Source organism: Sebastes fasciatus, chromosome 3, assembly GCF_043250625.1.
Source record: "Sebastes fasciatus isolate fSebFas1 chromosome 3, fSebFas1.pri, whole genome shotgun sequence".
Lineage (NCBI taxonomy): Eukaryota > Metazoa > Chordata > Actinopteri > Perciformes > Sebastidae > Sebastes > Sebastes fasciatus.
The window spans coordinates 7,147,841-7,173,380 of record NC_133797.1 but is presented as its reverse complement, the minus strand read 5'-3'; the positions used below and the strand labels follow the sequence as shown (position 1 = coordinate 7,173,380).

General features: G+C 43.8%; 1 protein-coding gene across 4 annotated transcripts in view; it reads left to right on the top strand.

Annotated features, from left to right (window-relative positions):
• The window catches only part of LOC141763721 (uncharacterized), a 63,867-nt gene that overhangs the window by 8,460 nt on the left and 29,867 nt on the right, over window positions 1–25,540 (top strand). For 3 of the 4 annotated variants that reach the window (XM_074628434.1, XM_074628409.1, XM_074628416.1), the window contains exons 2-7: window positions 928–2,377; window positions 2,472–2,885; window positions 5,254–5,485; window positions 13,282–13,485; window positions 17,558–17,776; window positions 18,985–19,152. In XM_074628434.1, the coding sequence (XP_074484535.1) occupies window positions 1,325–2,377; window positions 2,472–2,885; window positions 5,254–5,485; window positions 13,282–13,485; window positions 17,558–17,776; window positions 18,985–19,152 (2,290 nt within the window). In that variant the 5' untranslated portion in view covers window positions 928–1,324. The remainder of the gene's footprint in view (window positions 1–927; window positions 2,378–2,471; window positions 2,886–5,253; window positions 5,486–13,281; window positions 13,486–17,557; window positions 17,777–18,984; window positions 19,153–25,540) is intronic. The other variant, XM_074628426.1, reaches the window with a different exon arrangement.

Here is a 25,540-nt window from a genome sequence, read left to right as displayed (position 1 = left end):
TGGGTGGGTTCATCTGAACGTGGGGCTTCTGGCTGTGAAAATGAACGATACGGCTCAAGTTCTCTGTTACAAGTGCATCACTTCCAAAAAGGAGTTTGACTTGCTTTGACTGGTCTTCACACTCATTTTCACAAGGCTGTTCATCAGAAACACCTCCAACAGCCTGTTGCAGTTGGTGTCTTGAAGTCAGTAATGCACCAAAATCCATCTATAACTTCTTGATTTTAGCCTCCAGAGGGCAGCGTTTCTCAACTCTCTTACCATCAGGCAGACAGAGTGGCGGTTCAGCAAAAAAATAAGACGTAAATCAAAGTAATAATTACTAAAATAATGATGTTGTTGAATTTATTATATTCATGTGTTTTATAAACAATTAGGAGATCTATCATTTGCAGCTGATTCTTATCAATTAGAGGAGTTAGTAAAGTTTACTTCAATATGAGTTGACTTGAATGAATGACTTGAATATGTATGGTCAAAAAGGTGAGCTGTTGTGAAGTGTGATGTTTTTCAGGTTTTCAGCTGCTTGTTCAATGTGAACAACATGAATCATCTTTGTGAAAAACTCTTTGGGCATTGTAGTTGTTTATGTTGTTTGAGAGGAATGATAGAGATTCATTCGTTTGATTTGACTGACACAGTTAGGCTGCTTTGTTTAAATGTTTAATTTAATATTATTATTATATATTTTATTATTATTATTATTATTATTATTATTTTTATTTATTATTATTATTTATTATTATTATTATTATTATTATTATTATTTATTATTATTATTATTATTATTATTCTGTATGTGGGGTTGGTATGTTTGTGAGTCTGTCTGTAGAAGTTACTTTTTGTTTTTTGGTTTTTGGCTGTTTGTGATGAAAATTAAAAAAAAAAAAAGTTTAATTTTATTTTCTTTTTGCTTGTTTTCAACAGGAGTGTCCTGAATATGTGGAATTCTGTCTTCTAATAACATGCGAGGGATCAGGGCCCATAAATTGATGACAGTTCTGCACTTGACAAGGACACAATGACTCACAGCCATTTTGGAAATACTGCAGTGTTTAAAATGTATAAGTGGAAGAATTGCAACTCTGAGACATACTAAATATATTCTGTAGAAATCCAAAGGAAAGGAAAAACTGCAAACACTGCCCCATGGAGATATGGATTGGACATTCTATCAGATGTCATTATAGAGAGTATAAAGAGGATTCAAGCTGTGAAGAGCACTGTTCATAGTTCTTCCACAACCAGCGAGAACAACAACAGAAATCAAATGGTTCAGTAAAAGCCGCTCCATCACAGGTCAGAGGAAAGTTACGGCCCAGAGATGAGTGTTCCTCAGCCCGCTGAGGGCTTCCCTGTCGGGGGGAAAAATGGATCCAGCATGAGGCTCCCTCTTCACAGTGCGGGAGATCACAATGGGAATGCTTTCCCAATTTCCTCCTCCTCCTCCTCTTCTTCCTCCTCCTGTCTGGGGGAATCGTCTCCTGAGTCGCTGCGGAGTCTGAGCAGCCTCAGCGGGGGCCGGACCGACAGCCCTATGGACTATGACATGTTCGAGGTCACCCTGATGACGACGGTGACGACCGAAACGCACAAAATGACAGATGTTGTAGTTTCAAAATGGGGACCGGAGGAGGAAAGTAAACCAGAGGACGTCGCTGCGGCAACAGAGCTATCGGAATCCAACGACAACTCGGTGTCTGTTTACCTGGACGCCAACAGCTGTGAATACCGCCAAGACACCTGGAACGACAACGACAACCTGACACTGGCCCTGTCCCTGACCGCAAACAGCGGTAGCCGTGACAACAGTGATGACCTCAGCAGTAGGAGCAGTAACGGGAGAAGGCATGGCTCCTCAACTCCAGACTCAGACGCAACAGAAATCCCTGCTGATGATGATGATGATGATGATGATGATGATGACGAAGAGGAGGCTTTGTTTCTGTCTGTTTGCTCTGACGTGGGTGCGCGGAGAAGCAGTGTGACCCTCACAAGCTCAACCAGTGCACCCAGCCAACCCAGCCACAGCCTGGTGAGCCCAGGTGGCTCTGCTGAGGGGACCGTGGTTGTGAGTGGAACTGGAGGTGAGAGGGCCTGTCCATGTGGTCTACCCGTAGTAGGCCAGACAGAGCCTCCTGCTGCTGAAACCATCCAGGTATCATCTTATTCCCCTGAAAGAGCATCCCAACCTAACACCAGTCAGCCGGCCAGAGCGGCAAAAATCAAATCGACCACTGCTACTTCAAGTGCTCCCAAGACAGCCATCAAAGCATCCAGTCTGGAGGCAAAGAGAGTTTCCAAACTGGACCTGAAAGAGGTTGAGGCTAAGGTCAGATCACGGTCTAACCCATCTCCCCCTAAAACACCCAGCCAGGTACTGCAGTGGTACTGAAATGCTCACTTACTGTATATCAAGTATTGTACGGCTGTCTTCTGTCTAACATTTAGAATTTTCTTTTCTTACTCAGCAGAACAGATCTGCTCCAGCCAACGGGAAGAGAGCTGTTCCTAGGAAGGAGGAAGCACAGACTGGGGATGGGGTTAAGAAGCAAAGGTCGTCTGCAGGTCTGGTCAAAGTGGCCGTGGTGCTGAGACCCGTCAGAGGAAAGAGCAGCAGCCTCAACACCAACCACAAGACTGCAGCCAACGGCTCCGCTAAGCCAGAGAGGAAGAGTGTGGCCGTCAGTCGAACTCTCTCTACCTCAACCAGCTCTCTGGGGTCTGACGTGGTTGAGGTTGGACCCCTGGACGCTCCCGGGAAGGCTGTCCAGGAAGTGCCTGATAAACATGAAACAGCTGGAGGTGTGGAGACTAAAAATCCAAGTGAAGAAGCTCATGAAGGTACTGGACAGGCTGTGGAGAAACCCAGGACTCCTAGCAGGGTGAGTACTATGAGCTCAGTGTCAAGGTGACATATTATTAAAATGATGTCAGGTTTCATTTCAAAGGCCAACAAGGATCCAGAAAACAGTTCTAGGTTTGAGATGCAGGTTATGCAACATGGACATTGTGGAACTAGTAAGTGTTGCCATCTGCTGGAGCACATCATCTGTGATATAAGCTGCTGGTTAAATGTGTGGCGGAGTCACTGGGTTTACTGGGATATAGAGTAACATATAAAAAGCATCTTCAGCATGCTCATTTTTAAAGATAGGGTCGACGATGTTGCAAAGCACGCATAGTTTGAAAGTAGCATCGCCTCAGGAGCTCCGTCTAAACCCACCCCCTCTCCTCGGGGCTCCTTCCAAGGCAACGCCCCCCCACACACATGCACGAGCACCGCCGCATGGTAACTACTGCACAGAGCGGAGAGAGGACCTCAAGTCAACAACGCTACCTCATGACAAGTAACCGCGGCAGTGCTACTTTTGGTTGACTTTTCTCTTCCGTTCTCCAGTAAACGTGCGGCGGCGACGCGCTTTAAGTTCAGGCCGGTGCACGCCAAGGGTAGAGGTACGAGCAGGGAGGCAGGGAGGCATCTGATTGGTTCTTTCCAAGCGGACCGCGAGGCAGTGATTGGTAGACGTTTTTACAGGATTACAGCAGCTACAGATGACAACTCTTTTCCGGTCCTTTTTCAGAGCTCATAAGTAATGTCAGGCTGTAAGGCCATTTCAACCAATATAACAAATAGTGTATACTGGATAACATCGTCAACCCTGCCTTTAAATGTGAACAAAGTCGTTTTAAAAGAGTTTTATTTTAAGTGCCGGCTTTGCAGCGAAATGGAAAATAGCAGTCATGGTACAGTTATGTGCCCAAGCAGCGCATACCGGAGTTTAACATTGTCATTAACATTTTTACTCAGTGGTAGGTAGGATGCACTTATGTAAAGAGGAAGAATTCAAGTCTGGAAAATTAACTAAATAAAAGACTGATGCGAATCTGCCTTTTTTTGTCAAAAATGCTGTGAGCTGTAGTTGTCAGATCCCCAGCTGTGTTGTTGTTGTTGTTGTTGTGTTTGACATGAGGGAGTGGTACGTGTACAGTGTCTGTGTGCTCTGTCTCTGGTATGTGTTTTTACAGTGACAGCTTTAAAACCTGTCCCAGCGTATTCTCTCATAGGTGGCCTCAGGGGTTGTATCAGCACAGGTGGGGTGTAGACACACGTACACTACATTTGTATTAGAAACAAATATATATCAAATCTGCTGCGGATAACCAGCCTTTATTTTGTAATGGTTGTGGTTCTGGTCAAACGAGGTCATCCACCTCACTAAATGATGCCCCGTTTCCATAGCATAGTGATCCACAGTGGCATGACGTCAGATGTCTAAATAATTCTCTACTTAAGGCCTACCGCAACTCTATTATCATGTTATACTTAATCGATATTCAGAGAAATGGGTGTCCCCACGTGTGCAGTAACATTCACCATCCATCCGTGTATTACCAAACAGAGCATCAGCCAGGCCCAGTTCGGCTGCCAGCTAGCATGTCAACACATGATTTATCGGGTATTGGTATGCTACAGTAATCCTGGGCTCAGCCTCTTGGCTCAGCTGGAAAGTCGAGGAGGTTACGAGTTAGAAGAAGAACACTCTGAAGTGTTTCGTCCCATCTGAAGCTGTGATTTGGGGTATAGGGGGACACATGAAGGTGACAGGGCAAAAGGCTTTTTGAATGTAAGCACATCAGGGGGTTTTATCTGACAATGTCCAGACCTAAGGTGACATAAGAATGGATTTGTGAACATTCTCTTAACTTCTTCCTCACTTTGCCAAAGTCCCTGACTGCTCTGTTAGCACAAATAGGTAATAGATAAATAACAAAGCAGTCTCTATAGTCTTCCCTTTGAAAAGTCTGAGACTAATGCCAGGCCCTCATCCACAAACTCACTCCATGTGTGCTGGTGTTTATAGAGTCAGAGGGGGAGGAACAGAGGGACGGGGGGCTGGTGGTAAGAGAGAGAGAGAAAAAAAATTGGTCTGGTCAGAGCCGGGACTCTCAAGGGGAATGTACAACACAATACCAACTTTTTTTTTTACCCCTCTTGTGGTTGCAGCACACTCCCAATTTTCCCTCCTACCTCTCTTTCCTGCTCTCTCTTTTCCTCCTCCCCCTCTGTCTTAACACACTGTCTCCCTCACTCCTCCCCTCTGCTCCTTCACTGCCTCCCTCGCTTCCCCTAGTCCACATTTCTGACTGATTCTTGAACAGGGAATGGCTAACACTATGGTCTCGGTGCGCAGCTCCGAGCTGGGGCCCCTCGGCTGGGACGCCGTCGCTAAACGTCATCTCTTCCTACAGAAAGTCTCCTCCAAGCTGGGGCCCAATGCCAGGCAGCAGGGGAGAGGCACCAGAGTGGATAAGGGGCCCTTGGGATTGGCTCCACCTCTAGGGTCAGGGACTGGACCTCCAGGACAGGGGAGCCTCGGGCCCAGGCAAGCCCAGAGTTATGGCTCCACTTTGGGAGAGGACGGACAGAGCGCTGGGGGTGGATCTCCAACAAGACAGAGCCAAAGTCAGAGCCAGAGCCAGGGTGAGTCAACACGGTTCCTGTATGTATGTAGAGATGTAAACATGAGCTATCTCAGTACAGACACATTTACTTTATGAAACCTGAAATGTAAACACACAGCAGCACATGGATTGTATGTCTGCTCTGCTCCAGAGCATGCTTCTCAAGTTGCCTGTCAGGCATACAGACCCGTGTCAGTGTGTGTGTGTGTGTGCGTGTGTGTGTGTGTGTGTGTGCGATGGAAGAAGAAGTCCGCTTGGTCTCTGCAGCAGACTCAGGAAATGAGCAGGCTGACGCTGCAGAGCTGCGAGTTAAAATGCCCTCCACATTCCTCTACAACACTCACAGACGCTGCACTGTGTTTCAGGCCGTAGCACACACTGTTTAGCGTCACAAACAGTGACAGACATACTGATAATGTCTGTGTGTGTGTGTGTGTGTGTGTGTGTGCAGCTGGTGAGTAGGTGCTCGTCACGTTAGTGTGTTTCTGCTGCAGTGTTGCATAAGAGCAAACTTTTTACAGAATTTCTTTAAAGGACCAATACAGTATGTAATCTATTTACTGTAATAAATCATTAAAATGACCATGATTATGCCATCAGAGATTAAGGAAACGTGATCATTGAAATACTGTCTTTTCCGACAACGATGCAACAGTTAGTGTGTGTTTTCCTTTGAAATTTCCATCTGGATCAACAGAGATAACGTTAACGTTAGATTCTACTGACCTGAGAAGCCTCATCCCGTCTCCCTGTGGTCCGTCCGTGTGCAGCTGGTTATCAAGGCAGCGAGTGTTTGAGACACACAGCTGCTGAAGTGATTCCCACTGCTGCTGTGATACTAACACATACTAACTGCTATCAGTCCCACCGGAGGAGCGGACGGGCCGCCGGCGGCTCCGACGATTTGATTTTGGACTGCTGTTACTCATTTGAACCGCTAGCTGTCAGCGATACATGTTGCTCCTTTAAAGGAAGCTGGAGAACACGTGGGTAACTGGGTCCTCTCTTTCTTCTTTCCAGAAGGGAATTTCTGGTCGTTGCTTGTTTCCTGTCTATCGCTTTGTGCTGTTGGCGTCATGTCAGTCCCGTCCTGACACTGTAATCTGTAGATTACATGTATGTGTGTGTGTGTGTGTGTGTGTGTGTGTGAGAGAGAAAATATGCTGGTGATGAGACACTGTTGAGACATTCAACTTGTCTGGTGTCCAGTGGCCTGTAATTTCACTTTGTGTTTCACTTGTGTGTGTGTGTGTGTGTGTTTGCGTGTGTGTGTAACTTGAGCCTTGTTTTCCATAATCACTGAGCTGAATTGTGTCATTTACATAACGGAAAATGCTGAACTGTATTTTTGTGTAAAACCGGATCCTTCTCCTTATAAAGGTCACATTCTGATGGACAAAAGCTCGTCTGTCCTCTTTGCTGATACGCAGGAACAAACAGATGCTTCTTGACCTCAGACTGAGATCGCCATCAATGGATTCCTTTGAGTGTGTGTGCCTGTATGTGTGTGTGTGTGTGTGTGTGTGTGTGCGTGCATTGGGCCATTTTGAATTAGGTCCTGACTTGATTACTTTGTTACAAATCTTCTCCATTACTGGTTTATCCAACATATCATTCATGTGCTCAGCTCGGTGTTTTTATCTTTCCTTATAGGTGTGATAATTCACCTGACTGAGGGCCAGTCCACATTTCATCACGGGGTCAGTTTAGGGTCAGGTCTCGACAGCACTTTTCAATAGATGGTTCACTATCTGTTTGACAGCTAAGCTTGCATCTGCACACGCCATCGCTTCCAAGTTGTGTGTATCCCGTAGCCACGTGGACGCTGTTTGCTGATTCAGGCTTTGACTCAACCATTTACTGCTGTGGAGTACTTGTGGAGCACAACACCTGCCATGCTGTGCATAACGGTGTCCTTGTAGATGACATAGGGCTGACATCTTCAGAGCAGGAGACACATATTGAGAAGGACTTAGGCCTGAGGAAGACGTCTGAATAAGTCGGTTGCATTTGCTGCCGTGATTTCTCAAACCACAGACAGTAAGCCGCCAGTTGTCTTCCTAACATGGTATTATGAATATGATACACTATGTGGCTTCTTCCCCAAACATGACAGACGAACTGATAACTCCATGCTGTAAAGTTTACTGGTATAAAAATGTACTTCAGTTATGGTGGCAGCCAAAGGACTCTTCTTGCATACCTTACATTACTCCTGAAGCACATGACTTTGGATGACCAGCCAGTGCAAATCAGCTCTGACACATCACAGGCAACATTTAGCTTCCTAATTGTTTTGTCAAAGTTACCTTAGTATCCTGGGGTCATGCAGTCGAGAGCAAAATAAATCACCTTCTTATTAGTGCCTTCATGTGCTTGTAGGAGGCTCGGACAACTGCCGTCTGAGCGGGCTGTTCAAAAGCATTTACAAACTGTGCTCTTGGTTTTAAAGATGTAGCTGAGCTGCTGATTGTTTTTAGACTCAGAGATTAGTTTAGAGTTTGGTCTTGGGTTTATGGTTAGATTTAGGTTAAAGTCAGGGATTACAAGAGGAATGTAGACACTGGACTGGAGAGGTTTTTTTTTGTGTATCAACAGTAAGCACGAGGCAGATCTATCGTGAGCCAGCTCTTACCTAACGCTGATCTCCTAGGTAACAGAATCCAGCTGCTCTCCTCTGGCTGGCTTCTCATCACTGAAACCAAATGAAGCCAGATGTTTCCTGCTGGCTTCAGTCGCAGTACAAGTTTTACTGCTGCTCTACCTTCACCAACAGAAACTCTCTCTGTGTGTATGTGTGTGTGTGTGTGTGCGCGCGCATGCGTTAATGTGAGGTAATGTAATTGCGGTGAACACATGTAAACTTTTTTTCCCTCTCTTTATAACAAGCATGTTGTCTTTGTGCTTTCTCTCTCTCTCTCTCTCTCTCTCTCTCTCTCTCTCTCTCTCTCTCTCTCTCTCTCTGTCTCTGTTGCAGTGTGTAACAGCACAGCAGCAACAATAAGATACAAATACTAGAGCAAACTGTTGATCGTAAACATACAAAACCAACAGTATTACAGTTTTTCTCGATTGTTTACACACATTTTCTGAAAGCATGCCTCATACTCTCAGAACTCTACACACAAATCAAAAAACACACACACAATGGGCAAAACCCCTCAATTCTCCTGCAAAATTAAACTTTACATTCAAAACAATGTTATTTCTTCTCAAAATGGTATTTTGTTTTCAAATGACACACACAAACCATCATATGAATAGACATTTATAAGAACCAGTTGAACACTGATGTGCTCAATGTAAAACACTATGATGAATGGAAAACACTTCTTCTCCATTCATCATAATGACTTAGGCCTTTTTTTTGTTCAGTGTTACACTTACTACAGACAGTACATACATAAGTGTGTTGTAAAATATTTTAGAATATTGTTTTTATACTCAGAACACACAAATACACGGTAACAAATATATTTTATTTTCCCCACAAAAACAATGTACACAGTGTACATCCCAACCAACACAAAGTTGCACATACAGAGGTCTACATACAAAACAACAGAAGAATTTACTGTATACAGTTACAGTAAAAAAAACGAAAAAAAAACTATGCTGCATCCTCTCTTCTGTTTCGGTCTGGCCACAGCACCTCATCCACATCACAAGCAATGTTTTCCCTGGCCAAGCAGCGGGGGAAATATCGCTTAGCATGTCGAATCCAGCCATGAAAAGCATCAACTGCTATATCTCCACATGCGTCTTCCATAGCTTGGAGAAGGGGTATACGCGTTTGTGGATTTCGGTCACACACTTTCCATGATTGCTAATTGTAACACTGTGTGACAGGTGTTTGCCCATGTGATGAGTCAGTGTGCATAGTAGGGCAATTGACTTTAGAATTTTGAATGACAGTGTGTTCCTTGTGAAAACGAGATTTTCTTCATGAAAATTGTGCCCAATGCAGAGAATTGTGTGTAGTGTTTTGAAAAAAGTGTGTTTTAGAACTGCAATTTGAGTGTAAAGCAGGAATTGTGCTTGTAGTTTAGCAGAATTGGTTCAGGGGGTTGGTGCATGAGTTACATGTTGTGGTCATTGTGTGTCAAGTACCAGTATTTGTGTGTAAACAATTGAGAAAAACTGTAAGAACAAATTTACAACAGTAAGTCTGTGTTAATGACGTCATTTAGGAGAAAACGAGTCTGTTTGAGACTCATTAAATATACACTGGTCAGCCATGACATTAAGACCACTGACAGGTGAAGTGAATAACATGGATTATCTCGTTACAATCGCACCTGGCAGTGGGGGGGATATATTAGACAGCAAGTGAACATTTTGAACTTTGAATCTTGTGATAGAAGCAGAAAAAATGGGCCAGCGTAAGGATGTGAGCGACTTTGACAAGGGCCAAATTGTGATGGTTATAGGCAACTGGGTCAGAGCATCTCCAGAACTGCAGCTCTTGTGGGATGTTCCCGGTCTGCAGTGGTCAGGACCTACCAAAAGTGGTCCAAGGAAGGTAAACCGGCGACAGGGTCAGACCCGAGGCTCATTGATGCACGTGGGGAGCGAAGGCTGGCCCGTGTTGTCCGATCCAATAGAAGAGCTACTGGAGCTAGAATTGCTGAAAAAGTTCATGCTGGTTTCGATAGAAAGGTGTCAGAACACACAGTGCATTGCAGTTTGTTGCGTATGGGGCTGTGTATAGCCAACATGGATGAATAGATTACATTTCATTATGACCTTTGACAAGGAGGTGGCGTATATGATTATTTCAGACTTCCTTCAGCTGTGTCCCCCTCTCTGGCGGTGTGAAACGGACTTGAGAGCACGTAAAAAAATAAATATAAAAACATAATTCAAAGCGGTAAACACCCACAGCATACAGCCAGCTGTCTTTGCTGCATTTGTCAGTTTAAACTGTGTTGCTTATAGCCTGGATTATGACTTAAACGTCTTCATATTTGTGTAATATTATTATACGATCTGCTCACAGAGCTCTGTTTTATCAGTAGGCGGTGCTTTTATACAAGTTGATCTCTTATCTGGAACTTAACCTGCTCCGGCGGTCTTCCCCGGTAAGAAGTGATCCACCGTCGTAGGACTGAAAACCCTGAAGGGTTAACCCTGAAGTTACCTCGCTAACGCTAAATCCTGCTTCGTAGTCCAGGCCTCAGGTCTTGCACGGTGCGTGCTGTAGAGGAGGGGTAACTGGTACCCTGCCTTCAACACAACACACATATGTTTAACATGTTTTCCTCTTTTGCTTTGTCACATTTAAATATTGACAACATGATCAACACAACTGAATTTGTTAGATCTTTTTAATGAATGATTGATTGGGACTATAAGCTGTTGGGATATCTCTCATCACTCCCTCTCTGAGCAGCAGGAAGAAAGAGAGGACATGTAGTTCAGAGGTGTGTAGACGAGAGACAGAGTGTTCGATTTCTCTTTTACAACAACACCCTGGAAAGCAATTAGCCAGGGCAGTAATATACTAAAATAATGCTTTAAAAGGAAATGTATAAGGAATGGAAGAAGAACTTAGGACCCCCGCGGGAACATTGTGGAGATTTATAGGAGGAATCAACAGTGCAGCCTAGAAACCAGTAGAAAGAGTCTCAGTCTTCTGTGAATACTAGATGAGACTGTGTCCGACTACAATCCATAGGCACAGTTTGAACTTTAAGGTCGGGGGTTCACAAAACAAATCTAGAGGGAATGTAATGTGTACACATTAGAGAGGTCTAATGAATTGGGGTGTGTGTAGCCGACATATTACACCCTCCAAACAGAATGTAACGTGATCGAGCATCAGTGACAAAATCAGTTTGATTGCATTGTTTTTTATTGGAATGAACTAACTGGCTGTGAGCGACGAAGCGCTGCGCAGCGTGCGTGTTTGAGCTGAACTTTTCCCAGGCGCCTTGTTTCTATTTATTCCTGTAACAGACGAGGAATGACTGATTGGTTTAGATGAAATGAGGAGTTATCTGATACGATACCTTCTCATTTCACTACAAACACCTAAATAAGGTGACAGCTGGCTGGAGGGAGATCACCAGAACGCCTGAAAGTTTATTATATAGGCTACTGTTGGCTGTAGGCTATTGTAGCCTGTGTCATTTTCAGTAAATATCGCAGTATAAAACCTGTTTTCTGTTTAAGAAACACACACATCGGAAGAGAGCAAATACCTAACTCATCTTTTAAGTGCTTATGACTCCAGTCTGATCTGGAGCTCACAGCTGATAGGTACATAGTTTGTTTACATCGGGTTAACAGAAAGTACATATTTAACGGTGTGTGGACAGAGAGTGTTATTAGCCTATAAGTAAATAAAGAGAGCACAAATCTATCTTCTTATCTTGTTGGTTTCTTATTCTGTCAATAAGAAGACACAACGCAGTTGATATTATTTATCTTTATAATAAATTATTAGTTTTGTGTTATTATAAAAAATATAATATGCATTTCTAGGGGGTTCAGTGAGCAAACTGTGCCTGTGTTACAATCACATGGTCACTGTGGAAGCTGTCATTCACCCACAATGTGATACATCGCTTAAAGGCCAGAGAAATAACAGTGCAGCACCCTGCCCATCCGTGGCAGCAGTCAGTCTGATGGAGAAAGGACAAGCAGGACTGCCCGGCTTAGCTGGAGATCATGCTGCAGGTCCTGAGGCCTGTTTCAGGCTTGACCTAGTCTAGTCAGTTTATCCTGGCTTTATATGTTTCACGCTGGCAAAGCTAGGCTGAGGAGATGCGACTAGGTTGCGCCAGGTGTAAGTAATTCAGATAGATGCACGTTCACGGCTTTCTTCAACAGACCACGAGGTCGATCACAGATTTACTGACGCTGAAATGGAGAAGATGCATTCTGCGTACTTTAAATCCAGTCAGAAACATCTATTTAATGGAAGATTAGGAGGAAGTAAAACACATAAAACACAGCAGACCATAGCGGACCAACTGAATGTGTAAGTAGTGTAACGCTTCGTCCACACTGGGAACGTCAGGAGCGCGTGGCGGCTGCGTCGCGAGGCTTTTGCGTCGTGTGGCTGCTTCGTCGAGTGGCTGCATGATTGTCAGCTCTTTCTTTCTACATAGAGTTTGACTTTCATAATGGCCATTTCATTTAATACTAAATTTCATTTATATTTATTTTAGACCAAGAAAGGTTAAGAAACGTGTGGTAATTTGTAAATAATAGTAATAATCCACAATTAAAACCGCATAGTTATTCATTCATGGAGCTCTGCAAGTCACTGCATGTTCTGCAACATTGTCCTGCAAATATTTTGGAATAAAAGTCTTGTGTTAACAAATGAATGAATTCTGTCCACAGAAAAAACGCTTGAGGGCTTTTATTTTTTTACCATGAAGATTAATTACAACCACTAATCCACAATGCTAGAATATGTATAAGGACCATTGTGTGTGTGTGTGTGTGTGTGTGTGTGTGTGTGTGTGTGTGTGTGTGTGTGTGTGTTATTAAAGGTTCAGCTTTACTAGAATGTACTTTCATTGATTTCAGACTCTTGGGTCTGCATTTAAAAGAACAGCAACTTTCCCGTCACTGTTCAGCTGATCTCTATTGACGTCTCTTCTTTTGCATCCACATAATATGTGATGCATACCAATAATTATGTTCCCAATTAGTATCAAAGTTCATCACTTATCACTAAAACACAACTGTTTTAGACCAGTTATTTCTGTGTTGTGTCTGTAATGATGAATACAGCTCATTTATAGCCCTCTGTATTACTCTCTCTCTCTCTCTCTCTCTCTCTCTGTCTCTCTCTCACAGGTTTCCACAAACCTCGCTCCATCGCAGAGCGAGCATCTGTTTTGGCAGTCCCGGGTCCCACAACAGCCAATCAGCAGCCGGCATCAGGGTTGGTCAAACGACCCGCTGCCCCCCTTGCATCAAAACTTCCTGTGAAGGGATTACCCACAAGCCTCGGTTCCTCATCACTGGGAGGAACTGAGATCAGTGGAGGCACGAGCAAAGGTGAGGTGGCGGGTGGGTGCTCTTCTTCTCTCGTTCTTCTCTTGGTTGTGTGTGTGTTTCTCAAGCACACACACACACACACACACACACACACACACACACACACACACGCACACACACACACAGGCTTATACAATGAGCTGCTAAGAGTGTACTGATGATAATAAGATCGTTGTACAAACAGGCTGTTAGAGTGAGATACACAGTCAGCTCCTCTCACATTGTTATACAGCTGTTGTGCAGCAGCATCCCCTCCGTGGAGGTCAAGGAGCACATCTGGTCAGGATGAGTACCAGCACTTATATTTTTCCACTTCAAGCACTGTTAAAAGCTCATCCTCCACAGAGGATGGAGAGGACACTCTAAAGGGACTCCAGCCCTTTGAAAGTTTTCCAAGCTGGCTGTCTTAAGTTGGACAAATTTGCTTGTAAATTACAGTAGCCTATTCGTGGCTGCTCAAGCTGCTCAGCTCTGTCCGCTCACAGCAGGAAACCATTGGATATGTAACAGTTACTCAGACATTTTAATGGGAAATTGTAGGAAAAAATAACATTTCAAAAGATTAACTAATAAGATTTCTAAAAAGTGTTCCCTATTGCACTCATCTGCCACAATTTAATCATATTTTTCTCTTTTGGTCAGTTGTCAGGAAAGGGACACTGATACCATGGAAACACAACTGTTAGTTCTGAGAGAGCCTAGAGATGTTTGGCTGGTATTCACTTTGTAGACTGAAGATTAGTCAGTCTTTAGTTTTATGCAACTGTCTAACCTTATATTAGCCTAGTCTATTAGACTAGACCTACACATACTGTAAACAACCAGCTGGATGCAGGCAAACATGTACCAACCTGGCAACCTGAGTAAGAGAAGAGGCAGGTTGACCAAAAGTGAGTACACTGAGATTATACATGACTGTTTCAACAGTGTGAAGTATCACATTTTCACTACTCAATTATCGTGGCCAAAAGAATTTACAATAACAAAATTATTGTGACATTTATGGAAAATTTGAAAAACAAATATACAAGTTTAGAGGCTCTACAAACACCTACTGAACATCCCTACAAAACCTCGGCTGAAGAACACGAGAAGTGGAGTTGAGATTATTTGTGACATTTCTAAATAACTCCTCTTGAAGTGATGTAAAGTGGGCTTCAGCTCTGCAGGTTTTCGCTTTCTTTTCTTTTCTCACTCACACAGTAACATATCACACTGATGGTTACATATTGCTAGGTTGTTATGGTAACTAGATTATATTTCCTAGTTCCCATGGTAATACTGTGTTTAGGTTCTGTTTTTAGTCCAATCAGAGAGGAGCGTCGGTGTGCTGTACGCCCCCACACAGTTAGTTTTACATGTTCCTTCATTTTACGACCACGCATTAGTAATGACTCGTTTATCTGCAGCTGGTTGACACCTGCTGTCAGCTGTTCACATGAAGCTCTGGACATTTCTGTCCCCTGAAAATAAAGGTTGTGAGTGTAACTCTCTCTGCATTGTACCGTGTGTGTGTGTGTGTGTGTGTGTGTGTGTGTGCGTGTGTGTGTGTGTGTGTGTAGAAGCCAAAGTCAGGTCTGGTCCACCCAGTGTCATCTCCCTCACATATTTATACTGATTAAAGAATTGATTGGTAAGACCAACAGAAGATATTAACATAATATTAATCAGATTCCACATTGAATTTATTATCATGGGGTTCCAATGGAAATACAGTATTAATATTCTATGGTCCATCCATCCATCATCTTTCGCTTATACGGTGCCGGGTCGTGGGGGGCAACAGGCTTAGCAGGGAATTCCAGACGTACCGCTCCTCAGCACCGTTTTCCAGCTCTTCCTTTGGGGACCCCGAGGCGTTCCCAGACCAGACCAGATATATAATCTCTCCAGCGTGTTCTGGGTCTACCCCAGTAGCCTACAACGCTCGCATAACTGCTGACGCCCGCACTGAACCGCCCGTCCATCTCCTGCTCTATTTTACCCTCACTCGTGAACAAGACCCTCACCTACTTATCTTCTTCAACCGCTTATTCGGGGTGGGGTCGCGGGGGCAACAGCTCCAGCAGAGGGCATCCTTACCAGATGCCCGAACATCCTCAGCTGGCTCCTTTCAACGCAAAGGAGTAGCGGCTCTACTCCGAGTCCCTCACGGATGACTGAGCTTCTCACCCTATCTCTAAGGGAGACGCCAGCCCCCTCATGAGAAAACCCATTTCAGCCGCTTGTACCCGCGATCTAGTTCTTTTAGTCATAACCCAGCCCTCATGACCATAGGTGAGAGTAGGAACGAAGATTGACCAGTAGATCGAGAGCTTTGCCTTCCGGCTCAGCTCTCTTTTCGTCACAACGGTGCGGTAAAGCGAATGCAATACCGCCCCCGCTGCTCCGATTCTCCGGCCAATCTCACGTTCCATTGTCCCCTCACTCGCGAGCAAGACCCCGAGGTACTTGAACTCCTTCACTTGGGGCAGTGGCTCACTCCCAACCTGGAGGGCGCCATTCACCATTCTTTGATTACATACAGAAACAATCTGGTGGTACACACTTATTGTGTGGTATGGCAAGGGAACGTACTGTGGCGTAACATCCTTTCTCTGCAGCTGTACCGGTGACAGACTGCCTGTGCTGCTGGTTTAAGCTTCATGCTCCTCTACTGCTCTGTGACATGAGGTACCACAGGAACGTTGTTGTTTTTCTGCAAGTATGAATCAGTTTTTAATTGCAGAGAAGGACATAAAAACCGCAACAGAGCCCTGAACATAACAGAACTTACTATTCCTGTACTTATTTCTGCAGGTGCTTTTTAGGTCAAAAAAGCTTGAGGTTTTGGCTAATCTCTCCTGATGAATCAGATCTGGCACAACAAGTGAACTGTAGGGGTGAAAGAAACCCAGTTAACACAGGACAGGCCTCCTCTTTTGTACCTCAAAAACACCATCTGTAGTAATATCTTCTAACAAATGAGATGCTGTGAATGTCGAGTCTCCCGCCGTGACGGCCCAACAACAGCATGCTCTCATTTCTGTTTTCTCCCATTAGAAGAAATGGAGCGATAACAACCCCAGACAGATAACAGTGTTTATGTTTGAAAGCCATCAAAGATGTTCATAAACAGCTTCCTAATCTCTGAAGGATTACAGAATTTAAATTTTGGGGTGAGTGGGCATGTATGACCTGATTCAAATATGCCACACTAGGTTGTATTTATTGTCTATATGTATGTACGAGCAGAGGAATTATTACAGGGACACACTAACATGTTGTTGTGAGGACTCATCTCTGTTGAACTTCTTTGCATACACCACCTCAGTTTACATTTCAAGTCTCTGGTGTACAAAGAGAGTGTGTCTCCTCACCGTCTTGTTTCTCCTTCCTCTGATTATCTACGGTATTTTCTCTATGAGATATTATATTATTATTTAGAGGATTCCCAACATTGACATTCTAAAAAAGCTGGAGTTCTGCTCTTCTATCTATATAAAGCATTCTTAGTATTTTATTATCTCCTGTATATATACAGTATACCAATCAGCCATAGCATTAGGTCAGCACGGGCTCCCTAACCAGTCCCCATACGCAACAAACTGTGATGCACTGTGTGTTCTGACACCTTTCTATCGGAACCAGCGTTAACTTTTTCAGCAATTTGAGCTCCAGTAGCTCTTCTATTGGATCGGACAACACGGGCCAGCCTTCGCTCCCCACGTGCATCAATGAGCCTCGGGTCTGACCCTGTCGCCGGTTCACTGGTTTTCCTTCCTAGGACCACTTTTGGTAGATCCTGACCACTGCAGACCGAAAAAATCCCACAAGAGCTACAGTTCTGGAGATACTCTGACCCAGTCGTCTAGCCAGCACTATTTGGCCCTTGTTGTCAAAGTCGCTCACATCCTTACGCTGGCCCATTTTTTCTGCTTCCAACACAAAGTTCAAAATGTTCACTTGCTGTCTAATATATCCCATCCACTGCCAGGTGCCATTGTAAGGAGATAATCCATGCTATTCACTTCACCTCTCAGTGGTCTTAATGTCATGGCTGATCAGTGTATATGTATCCCCTTTCCTTCAGCTTCTCCAGCACCAACAGGGACCAAGCCAGATGAGCAGCCCAGCAGAAGCACACTTCCTGTGAGCAGCCAGAGCACGGCAAAGCCCCTCATCTCCATCACTGCAGCTCCCAGCAGCACCAGTACTCCCAGTGACGCAGCTGCCGGTGATGTCACTGCTGCTCCAAAGCTTCCTGCATTGAGGAGCAGAGCTCTGTCGCTGCAGGCCAGGACCACTACAGGTGAGTGTGTGTGACCCAAACTCTTCACATCAAACACATTTAACCATTTACTTACTGTTTTCAATCAGCAATAAGATCCAAATGGTAGACATGTTTGAAGGCTGGTTCTCTGTCACTCACTGTTCAAGGTGGGCGATACCACAACATGTGGTTTGGATCCAGGAAACAGGGCCAGAATCATCGATATTGATACTTTATTATTAAAAGCAGCTTATGTACTTTCATGTAGGGGAAAGCAGTTTGTCATGATTTATGAGGTGAATGCATCATCAATAGGCTAAACCTGAAATAAACAATGCTCCTCTTTCATTCAGTCATCACTGCAATGATAAGGATTAAACTAGTCAGGGTGTACGCTGCATTGTTTGAATGGACACGACACGGCAACAGCAGTGGAGAAGCAACAGTACTTGCAGTAAGATGTGTTCACGACAATGGACAGTTCTACTTTATGATGAAATATAAATGGCCTGGGTACAACGTAGAAGAGAGAAACTGATCCTGTTGACGCTAGAATCAATCTTCAAAATGAGACGTAGCATCTGTAGTATCGATATTTGGGTATCGATCCGCACACTCGGACAGATGCACAATATAGCCGAACTCTTCAATCAGGATCCTTAGTTGATACATTCAAAGGCAAAGGTAGTTTGTACTGTTGATTGCGCCCACATGAACCTGTCAGCAGGATGTACTCTCTACCATCTTGGGCAGGTTTCTAGTTTATCTGAAATACCTGAAACCCATCCGTCCCCTCTAAGAATAAACAACTATGCCAAATAATCATTTTCTTCAGTGCAGTATTTTTTTAAAAGTTATTAAATGCCTGAAGCGGACAGCTGTTTCTGTGCTGTATCCCGTCTGGGTCAGAGACAGGATAATACATGTGATCCTATTCCAGAGAGAGGGACAGGGACAGAAATTGTGTCTCCAGCTGCAGAAGCCAGCTGTTAAACATTGAGAACTGAATGAGGACTGGAGAACAAGAGAAGGTACTTCCTGGTCATAATCTGGCTCCTCTGAATTCAGATCTTCTGTCTGTTTTAGTAGTTCAGCTGTTTGACCCAGCACCTCTCAGGACAGAGTGAAACCCTGGATCTGGGTCCACTTGTTTTCACTGTTGCAGCTACGTCCAGCCAGCGAGTGAAACAAAGCCCTCTAGAGAAGTTCTAGAGATGGGCTTTGACTGTTCTGCGTCCTCTTCACAGGTCTGAAGGCCCCGACAGTCACCAACCACAACACAGCCAAGACAGCAGCCGCCAATCAAACAGCAGCAAAGACAGCTCCTGCTGCCATTCAGGGCCTGACGAGACAGACATCCCAGTATCCCTTGCAAAGAAGTGGCTCAGCAAGACTCAGTCGACTGAACGGCACAGGTAAGGATCTGTCTGTGTGTGTGTGTGTGTGTGTGTGTGTGTGTGTGTGTGTGTGTGTGTAAAGTGCTGCAGGTGTGTCAGCGTCTCAAACCGCAGTAATCCCAGGACTCTCAGCAATAGCTACAGTGGCAAGTATCCAGTTATTATCACAGCTGCTGTGTGTGATTTGTGTGCGTTGACACGTGTGCGTTGAATTCTAAATGAAGTTGACATTAAAGCTCCTGAAGCTATTGACCTGTTTCATCTGGTATTCTGAAGGCTGAACACGGCTCTGTGCCAAACTGCTGTTAATTGTCTACTTTCCGTTCATGTGGAATTAGCAGAGACTTGATTTGACGTGTGTTTTAAAAGGCAAATACTACTGTATGTATTATAATTGTAATGTGTTCGCTCTTAGAATTGAACTGGTTTCACATTGTGGACCCCCCCATCAGTCCTCACATGGAAGAATTGAACTGGTTTCACATTGTGGACCCCCCCATCAGTCCTCACATGGAAGAATTGAACTGGTTTCACATTGTGGACCCCCCCATCAGTCCTCACATGGAATAACGGGAGGGATGTGTTGGCACCAGTTTTAGACTAATACACTAAAAAGCTGAAAGCTGCTGGTTGACTGTGTGCCGGACCCGTCTGGTGTGATCGGTTTCAAACAATCTGAAAACTATTCTATGTACCAATTTGTATGTTTGGTACTGTACAGCTTTTACAAGTGAAATGAGATCATTCCACTAATTATGGATGTTTACACGCACAAACACACACATATTTGGACTTACTGATTATGTCTCATACCCTGGATGCTTAAGCAAACATAATTATCATCCCTCTGCAGTCTGTCTGTAATTATTCTGCTGCTCATGACACACACACACACACACACGCACACACACACACACACACACACACACACACACACACACACACACACACACACATTCTTTGAATTTAGAGTGGAACCATATTTGCATCTCAGCAATACTTAAGTTGGATTTAATCTTTTAATGCTGTTTAGGGTGCTGAAACAATAGATATAAATGAATCAGTTGATGTGACATAGTGCTTTATATCTATGGCTGAAACACTCATTGTTCACTGGTTTAGTTACCAAAAGCAGTCAGTGATATGCAGGAAGTCCTACATTTCACACTTTTGAGTATTCATTTTCAATATTCAGCTAGTAATGCAAGTAGCAGATACACGTGCACTCACAGATGCTGTCTTAAAAACCCAACCGGTCGCCCACCCAGAGCCCGGTTCTGCCCAAGGTTTCTACCCGCTAATGGGGAGTTATTTCTTGCCACTGTCGCACAGAGTGTACGCTCATGGCAAGGCATGGCAAGGCAAGTTTATTTCTATAGCACATTTCATACACAAAGGAAATTCAAAGTGCTTCACATGTATAAAAGCAAGAACAAAGAGCACAAAGTGCGTAAGATAAAAACGAGTAAAAGAATATAAAAGTATAAGTTAAAAGAGAAAAAAAATAAAAGGATAATAAAAACAATCAAAAGACAGTAAAGTGCAGCATTTGATCAATTAAGAAAAGCGTCTGAGAACAGTTTGGTCTTGAGTCTAGATTTGAAAGTGGCAGCGTAGCAGCTAAAAGCTGCCTCGCCATGTTTCGTTCTGACGGTGGGTACTGCTAATACATTTTTTCCCCAGTGACCTTAGAGGTCTAGTAGGTGTGTACTGCTGAAACATATCTGAGAGGTAATTTGGACCTACCGCCTTTAGTGATTTGTAAACAAGCAGTAGAGTTTTAAAGTCAATTCTGTGACTTACTGGGAGCCAGTATAGGAACTTTAGTATTGGAGTGATGTGATCAGTTATTTTTGTTTTTGTAAGAACTCTAGCAGCTGCATTTTGCACCATCTGAAGCTTTTTAGGTCGGCCCGTGAAGAGACCGTTGCAGTAATCGACTCTGCTCAAGATAAAGGCATGGATACGTTTTTCCAGGTCATGCTTTGACATAAGACCTCTAAGTTTCGCTATGTTTTTAAGGTGGTAAAAAGCTGATTTGGTTATCGCTTTCACATGGTTATTAAAGATCACTGTTGATTAAAGCACCAAGATTTTTGACAGCATCCTTTGCTTTAAGTCCCTTTGTGTTCAGATGATTAGCAATCCTAATTCTCTCTTCTCATGGGCGATCTCTTGTTTGGGTCTCTAAATTATAGAGTACGGTTCAGACCTTCTCTATATGAAAAGAGTCTTGAGATAACTTCTATTATGATTTCACGCTATATAAAAATAAATTTAATTGGATTAAGGTCGGAGCACTAAAGACACTGTTCGTATTTACGGAAGTACTGCTGGTTTCCTCCATGTGGGCCCTGTGAATCCAGGGCCTGTGGTCGCAGCCTCCCCCCATGTGGTGACTCTGGTCTGGACCCGGGCGCCTGGCTTCCTCCCCTCTGCGGCCGAGGACTGAAGTCTCTCTAGGGCCTGTGGGGAGCCGCTACTCACAGACATGCTGTCACCCTCCTGATGGCTTTACCGCCACACACACACACACACACACACACACACACACACACACACACACACACACACACAGAGGCAGGCTGGCGGCCTACACTCTGTCAGCCCCACACATGCATTTGATTCATTCACCTCTCTCTCTCATTCACACACACCACAGCAGCCCTCAGGCGACAGTGGTTAGCAGTGTGGCCCTTTAAAAGCTCCCAGTGGCTTTCTGTAGCTCTCTTTGTCTCTATTGGACACACACTTTATTGATTCCGACGTATACATACATACACAGGGCTCTGGTTTTATTGTTCATGAGCTGTGTTGTGCTCTCAGGGGTCTATTTATGTGTCACGGCTGAGTTGTAATTTTTGAAGGCTGATTTGAGGTTCATATTTCATTCTGACTTTTTTTTTTACAAACTTGTATCACACGCACTTTACCGTGCAAAATTAAAGTTTTTCCAGGCTTACCAGTTTTTGTGTAAAGATGCATATTAATAATAGCTCCACCAGACGAGTATGTCATACCAGCAGTGGAGTAAAAGTAAACACATGATTTGTGGTTCAAGTTCAGTGGCGTCCTGCTGCAGCTGGAAATGACCAACTTTCTCTTTCTTGCTTGTTTGTCTGAGTTACCATCATCATTTGAAATGAATACATGTTGTTTAGTCCCATAAGGCATACTATAAAAAGTCAATGATCAGTGAATTTTTTAAATACGATCTAAGTTCTGTGGATGGTCACTGTAAAAAAAAAAAAAAAAGTCTGGCAGCAAAATTTACATAATAATCAGTTATGATGCAGCATAGATTATTTTAAATGCATGCAAATGTATTACACTTTATCTACCAACAACAATGAAACGTTATGATGAAGCATGCATTATTATATGTAGTCATATAATGGATTATAAGCCCCATTGGTCAACCTAGGTTTTATATATATATATATATATATATGTGTGTGTGTGTGTTTGTATATTGCTTTTATTTCATGGCTGTTGATATAGTGCATCAGAACACATTATCTGTGTTTATGAAGCATTATGAATGCATTATAATTTATTATGAATGCCCTCATAATGCGCTATAGATGTGGTCTTCATAGAAAGTGTTTCAGTTTTTTGTTAACTGTTTCAGAGAAGTGTTGAGGAGCTTACCATGCTGTTTTGCATTATAATGAGAGATGTCTAGTTAATACAGTTTACCCTCACTGATATAAATGGGCTGGACATTATTAGAAACACCGGTCAGTATAATGCAAATACAATCGAAAAGCACCACGCACTTCCTCTAAAAACACTTGTTAAAGTTGAACCAACACCTCTCTGATATCTTCATGAAGGTAGGATTTATTGTAGGACTGTTGTATCCAGGGTCTGAAATTAGCCCACCAAATGCGGGTAAATTGTTGGCAGTGGCGGATGATTTCACACGGGTGCGTGAAAAAAGTTAATTTCAGACCCTGCTTGTATTAGACTGAATTACTTTTAGCTGGGATGTAATCTCCCTCTGCAGCAGGCAGTAATCAACTTTAATCTCAACCTTCGTCTTTTTTCTGTCATTTTGAAAACATAGCTGTCTTGCAAAGCTAAGCTGCACATATATACGTAGTACGCTTGTGTAAAACGAAGACATCTGTGTTTGGCTGAATAGTTTTAATATGGCGCTGACACAGAGATGAAGAGACACAGACGTGAGAGAGAGAGGCTCCTCCCGCCTTCTTGGTCCTTTCATCACATCCAACCTGACATGATTCATCTCTGACACTTTGACTCATTCAGATGGAGGACGAGAGAGGACGAGAGACCTGAGAAAATAGTGATGGAGAGAGGGAGGGAGGAAGGGACGGAGGGAGGGAGGGAGCATGGAGACAGATTATTCAAATCCCACCCCATCCCCCTCCCCCTCCTCCCCTGCAGCATCCCTCCCTCTCTCTCTGTGTGTGTGTGTGTAAAATAGAGGGAGTGTATAGATGCTCGTCTTTGTCCAACCACCCAGCAGCGTGTGAAAGCAGTACACACACACACACACACACACCTCAGTGGGACGGATCGCTGTGTGTTTTGCGTGTATAACAGCAGAGATGGACTACTGATCATCACCGAGGATTTCTCTCCTCCCTGCCTCTCTCGTTCTCTCCATCTTTTATCGTTGGATGATTCACGACCACCTGGACGACGGTGAAGCACAAAGCTATTTTTGGCGCCATTTTCTCTTCTTCTATTGGCCGGGCTACAGAAACCAGCTCTCCTTCGGTTTTCATTTTTTTGTTTTGCGGTGGCGACTCTTTGGCTCTGAATGGATGAAGGGCAGCTCGCAGCTTAACGGATTCCCCTTTTTTTTTTCTTCTTTGTTTTTTTTAATGCTCCTATTTCCCTTTGTACCGAGTCAAAATTTTCCCTTTTAAATTCAAATTGTCGTTTGCTCCTGATCGCCACGTGGCTGTCGTGGAGATGCAAGGCACAAATTCCAGCAGCAACAATCTCTAAGTTGTTTTTTTCTGTTTCACGTGGAATTATTTTCATTACTTCTCGAAAAGAGGAAAATTTTTTACTCGTCCAAAGAGTTGAGCCTTCAGTTTGAAGCAATTACTGTGCATTTCAAATTATTTCTTGTACAAACAATTCTTTGGGATCGTTATAATAACAAGGAAATCATTTCCTGAAATAGGGAACAACAGTAAACTGGAATTTGGACCACAAGAAGCAAAAAGCTGGGTTGATATTTCCTGCAGCCTGGACTGAGAGTGTGGAGGAGCAGACAAAGTTCTGACACAGAAAGACGATCTAGACTAGAAACATCACCGGTCTAAATCAAATCTTTGAGAGTGTTGGAGGACAAACAGAGACAATGTTATGGTCTCCCAGACTGTCGCTGTCCAACTTCCACGTGAAGCTGACGGCCAAAGGACTTTTCCGAAACCTTCAGCTGTTGTCGGGATGCAGGAAGAACACCGTGGTCTTCCACGCAGGTCTGGATATGCCACCGGCCTCCATGTCCTCCCATCATCCAGCCATCAATAGTTTAACCCTTTCACCACATCCATCTTTCCACTAGTCGATCAAAACATGTTTCAGGCCTACACGTTGATCACTGCAGTGTGTCTGTGACCTCATCCCATCCTCAATAGAACTTTTAGAAATCCCAGAGAAGGTTCTGATTTTCCACAGTTTCACACTAACCTGCTCATCCATCCATCTGTTTTTCCATCTTCTTACTCATTCTTCATCATGTCCTCATCCACTGTAGATAAAGGGTTTAAGTGGGATGCTACCAAAAAAAACACCTGTCTGTGTCTCGTGGATCTGTCTGCCATAACACAATAAAATGCTTATTTTATATGTATATTGTCTACCAATCCCCCTTTTCCATGTTACTCTATCCCTCTTTTCAATCCGTCTTCCTCCTTTTCGGCTTCATCTGTTGGGTGAGGTTGCCTTTGAATGTTTTAAAATTGTAAGGATTGCTTTCTTGGCCATTTAGCTTAATCTTCAGTGATGGGATGGCAAGACTGACCCCAGATGAGGCTGAAAGGCCACTTCACCCTCTCACACCGCCTCATCCGGCTCCTCCTGTTTTCCTGCGTGGTGTTGGCGGCCATTGTTGCCTCCATCTCTCCACCACTGTGGGAGCTTTCAGTATATTGTGTATGCCGGCTACCACAGCCGCCATGGCTGTATAGGGTTACAATAGGGCTGTCAGTTGTGTTGTTAACACAAGTGTGTGTACATGAATCTCAATGTGTGTGTGTGTGTGTGTGTGTGTGTGTGTAAGGAGGCTTTCTGCCCGAGTGCTTGAGCAGTAGCGTGATGAATAGTCGTGGCTTCGGGCTCCTTTTAGCCCTGATACCCACGCTTAGAGGGGACCAACCACGTGACTCACACACATCCACAAACCAGAAATAGAAGCATC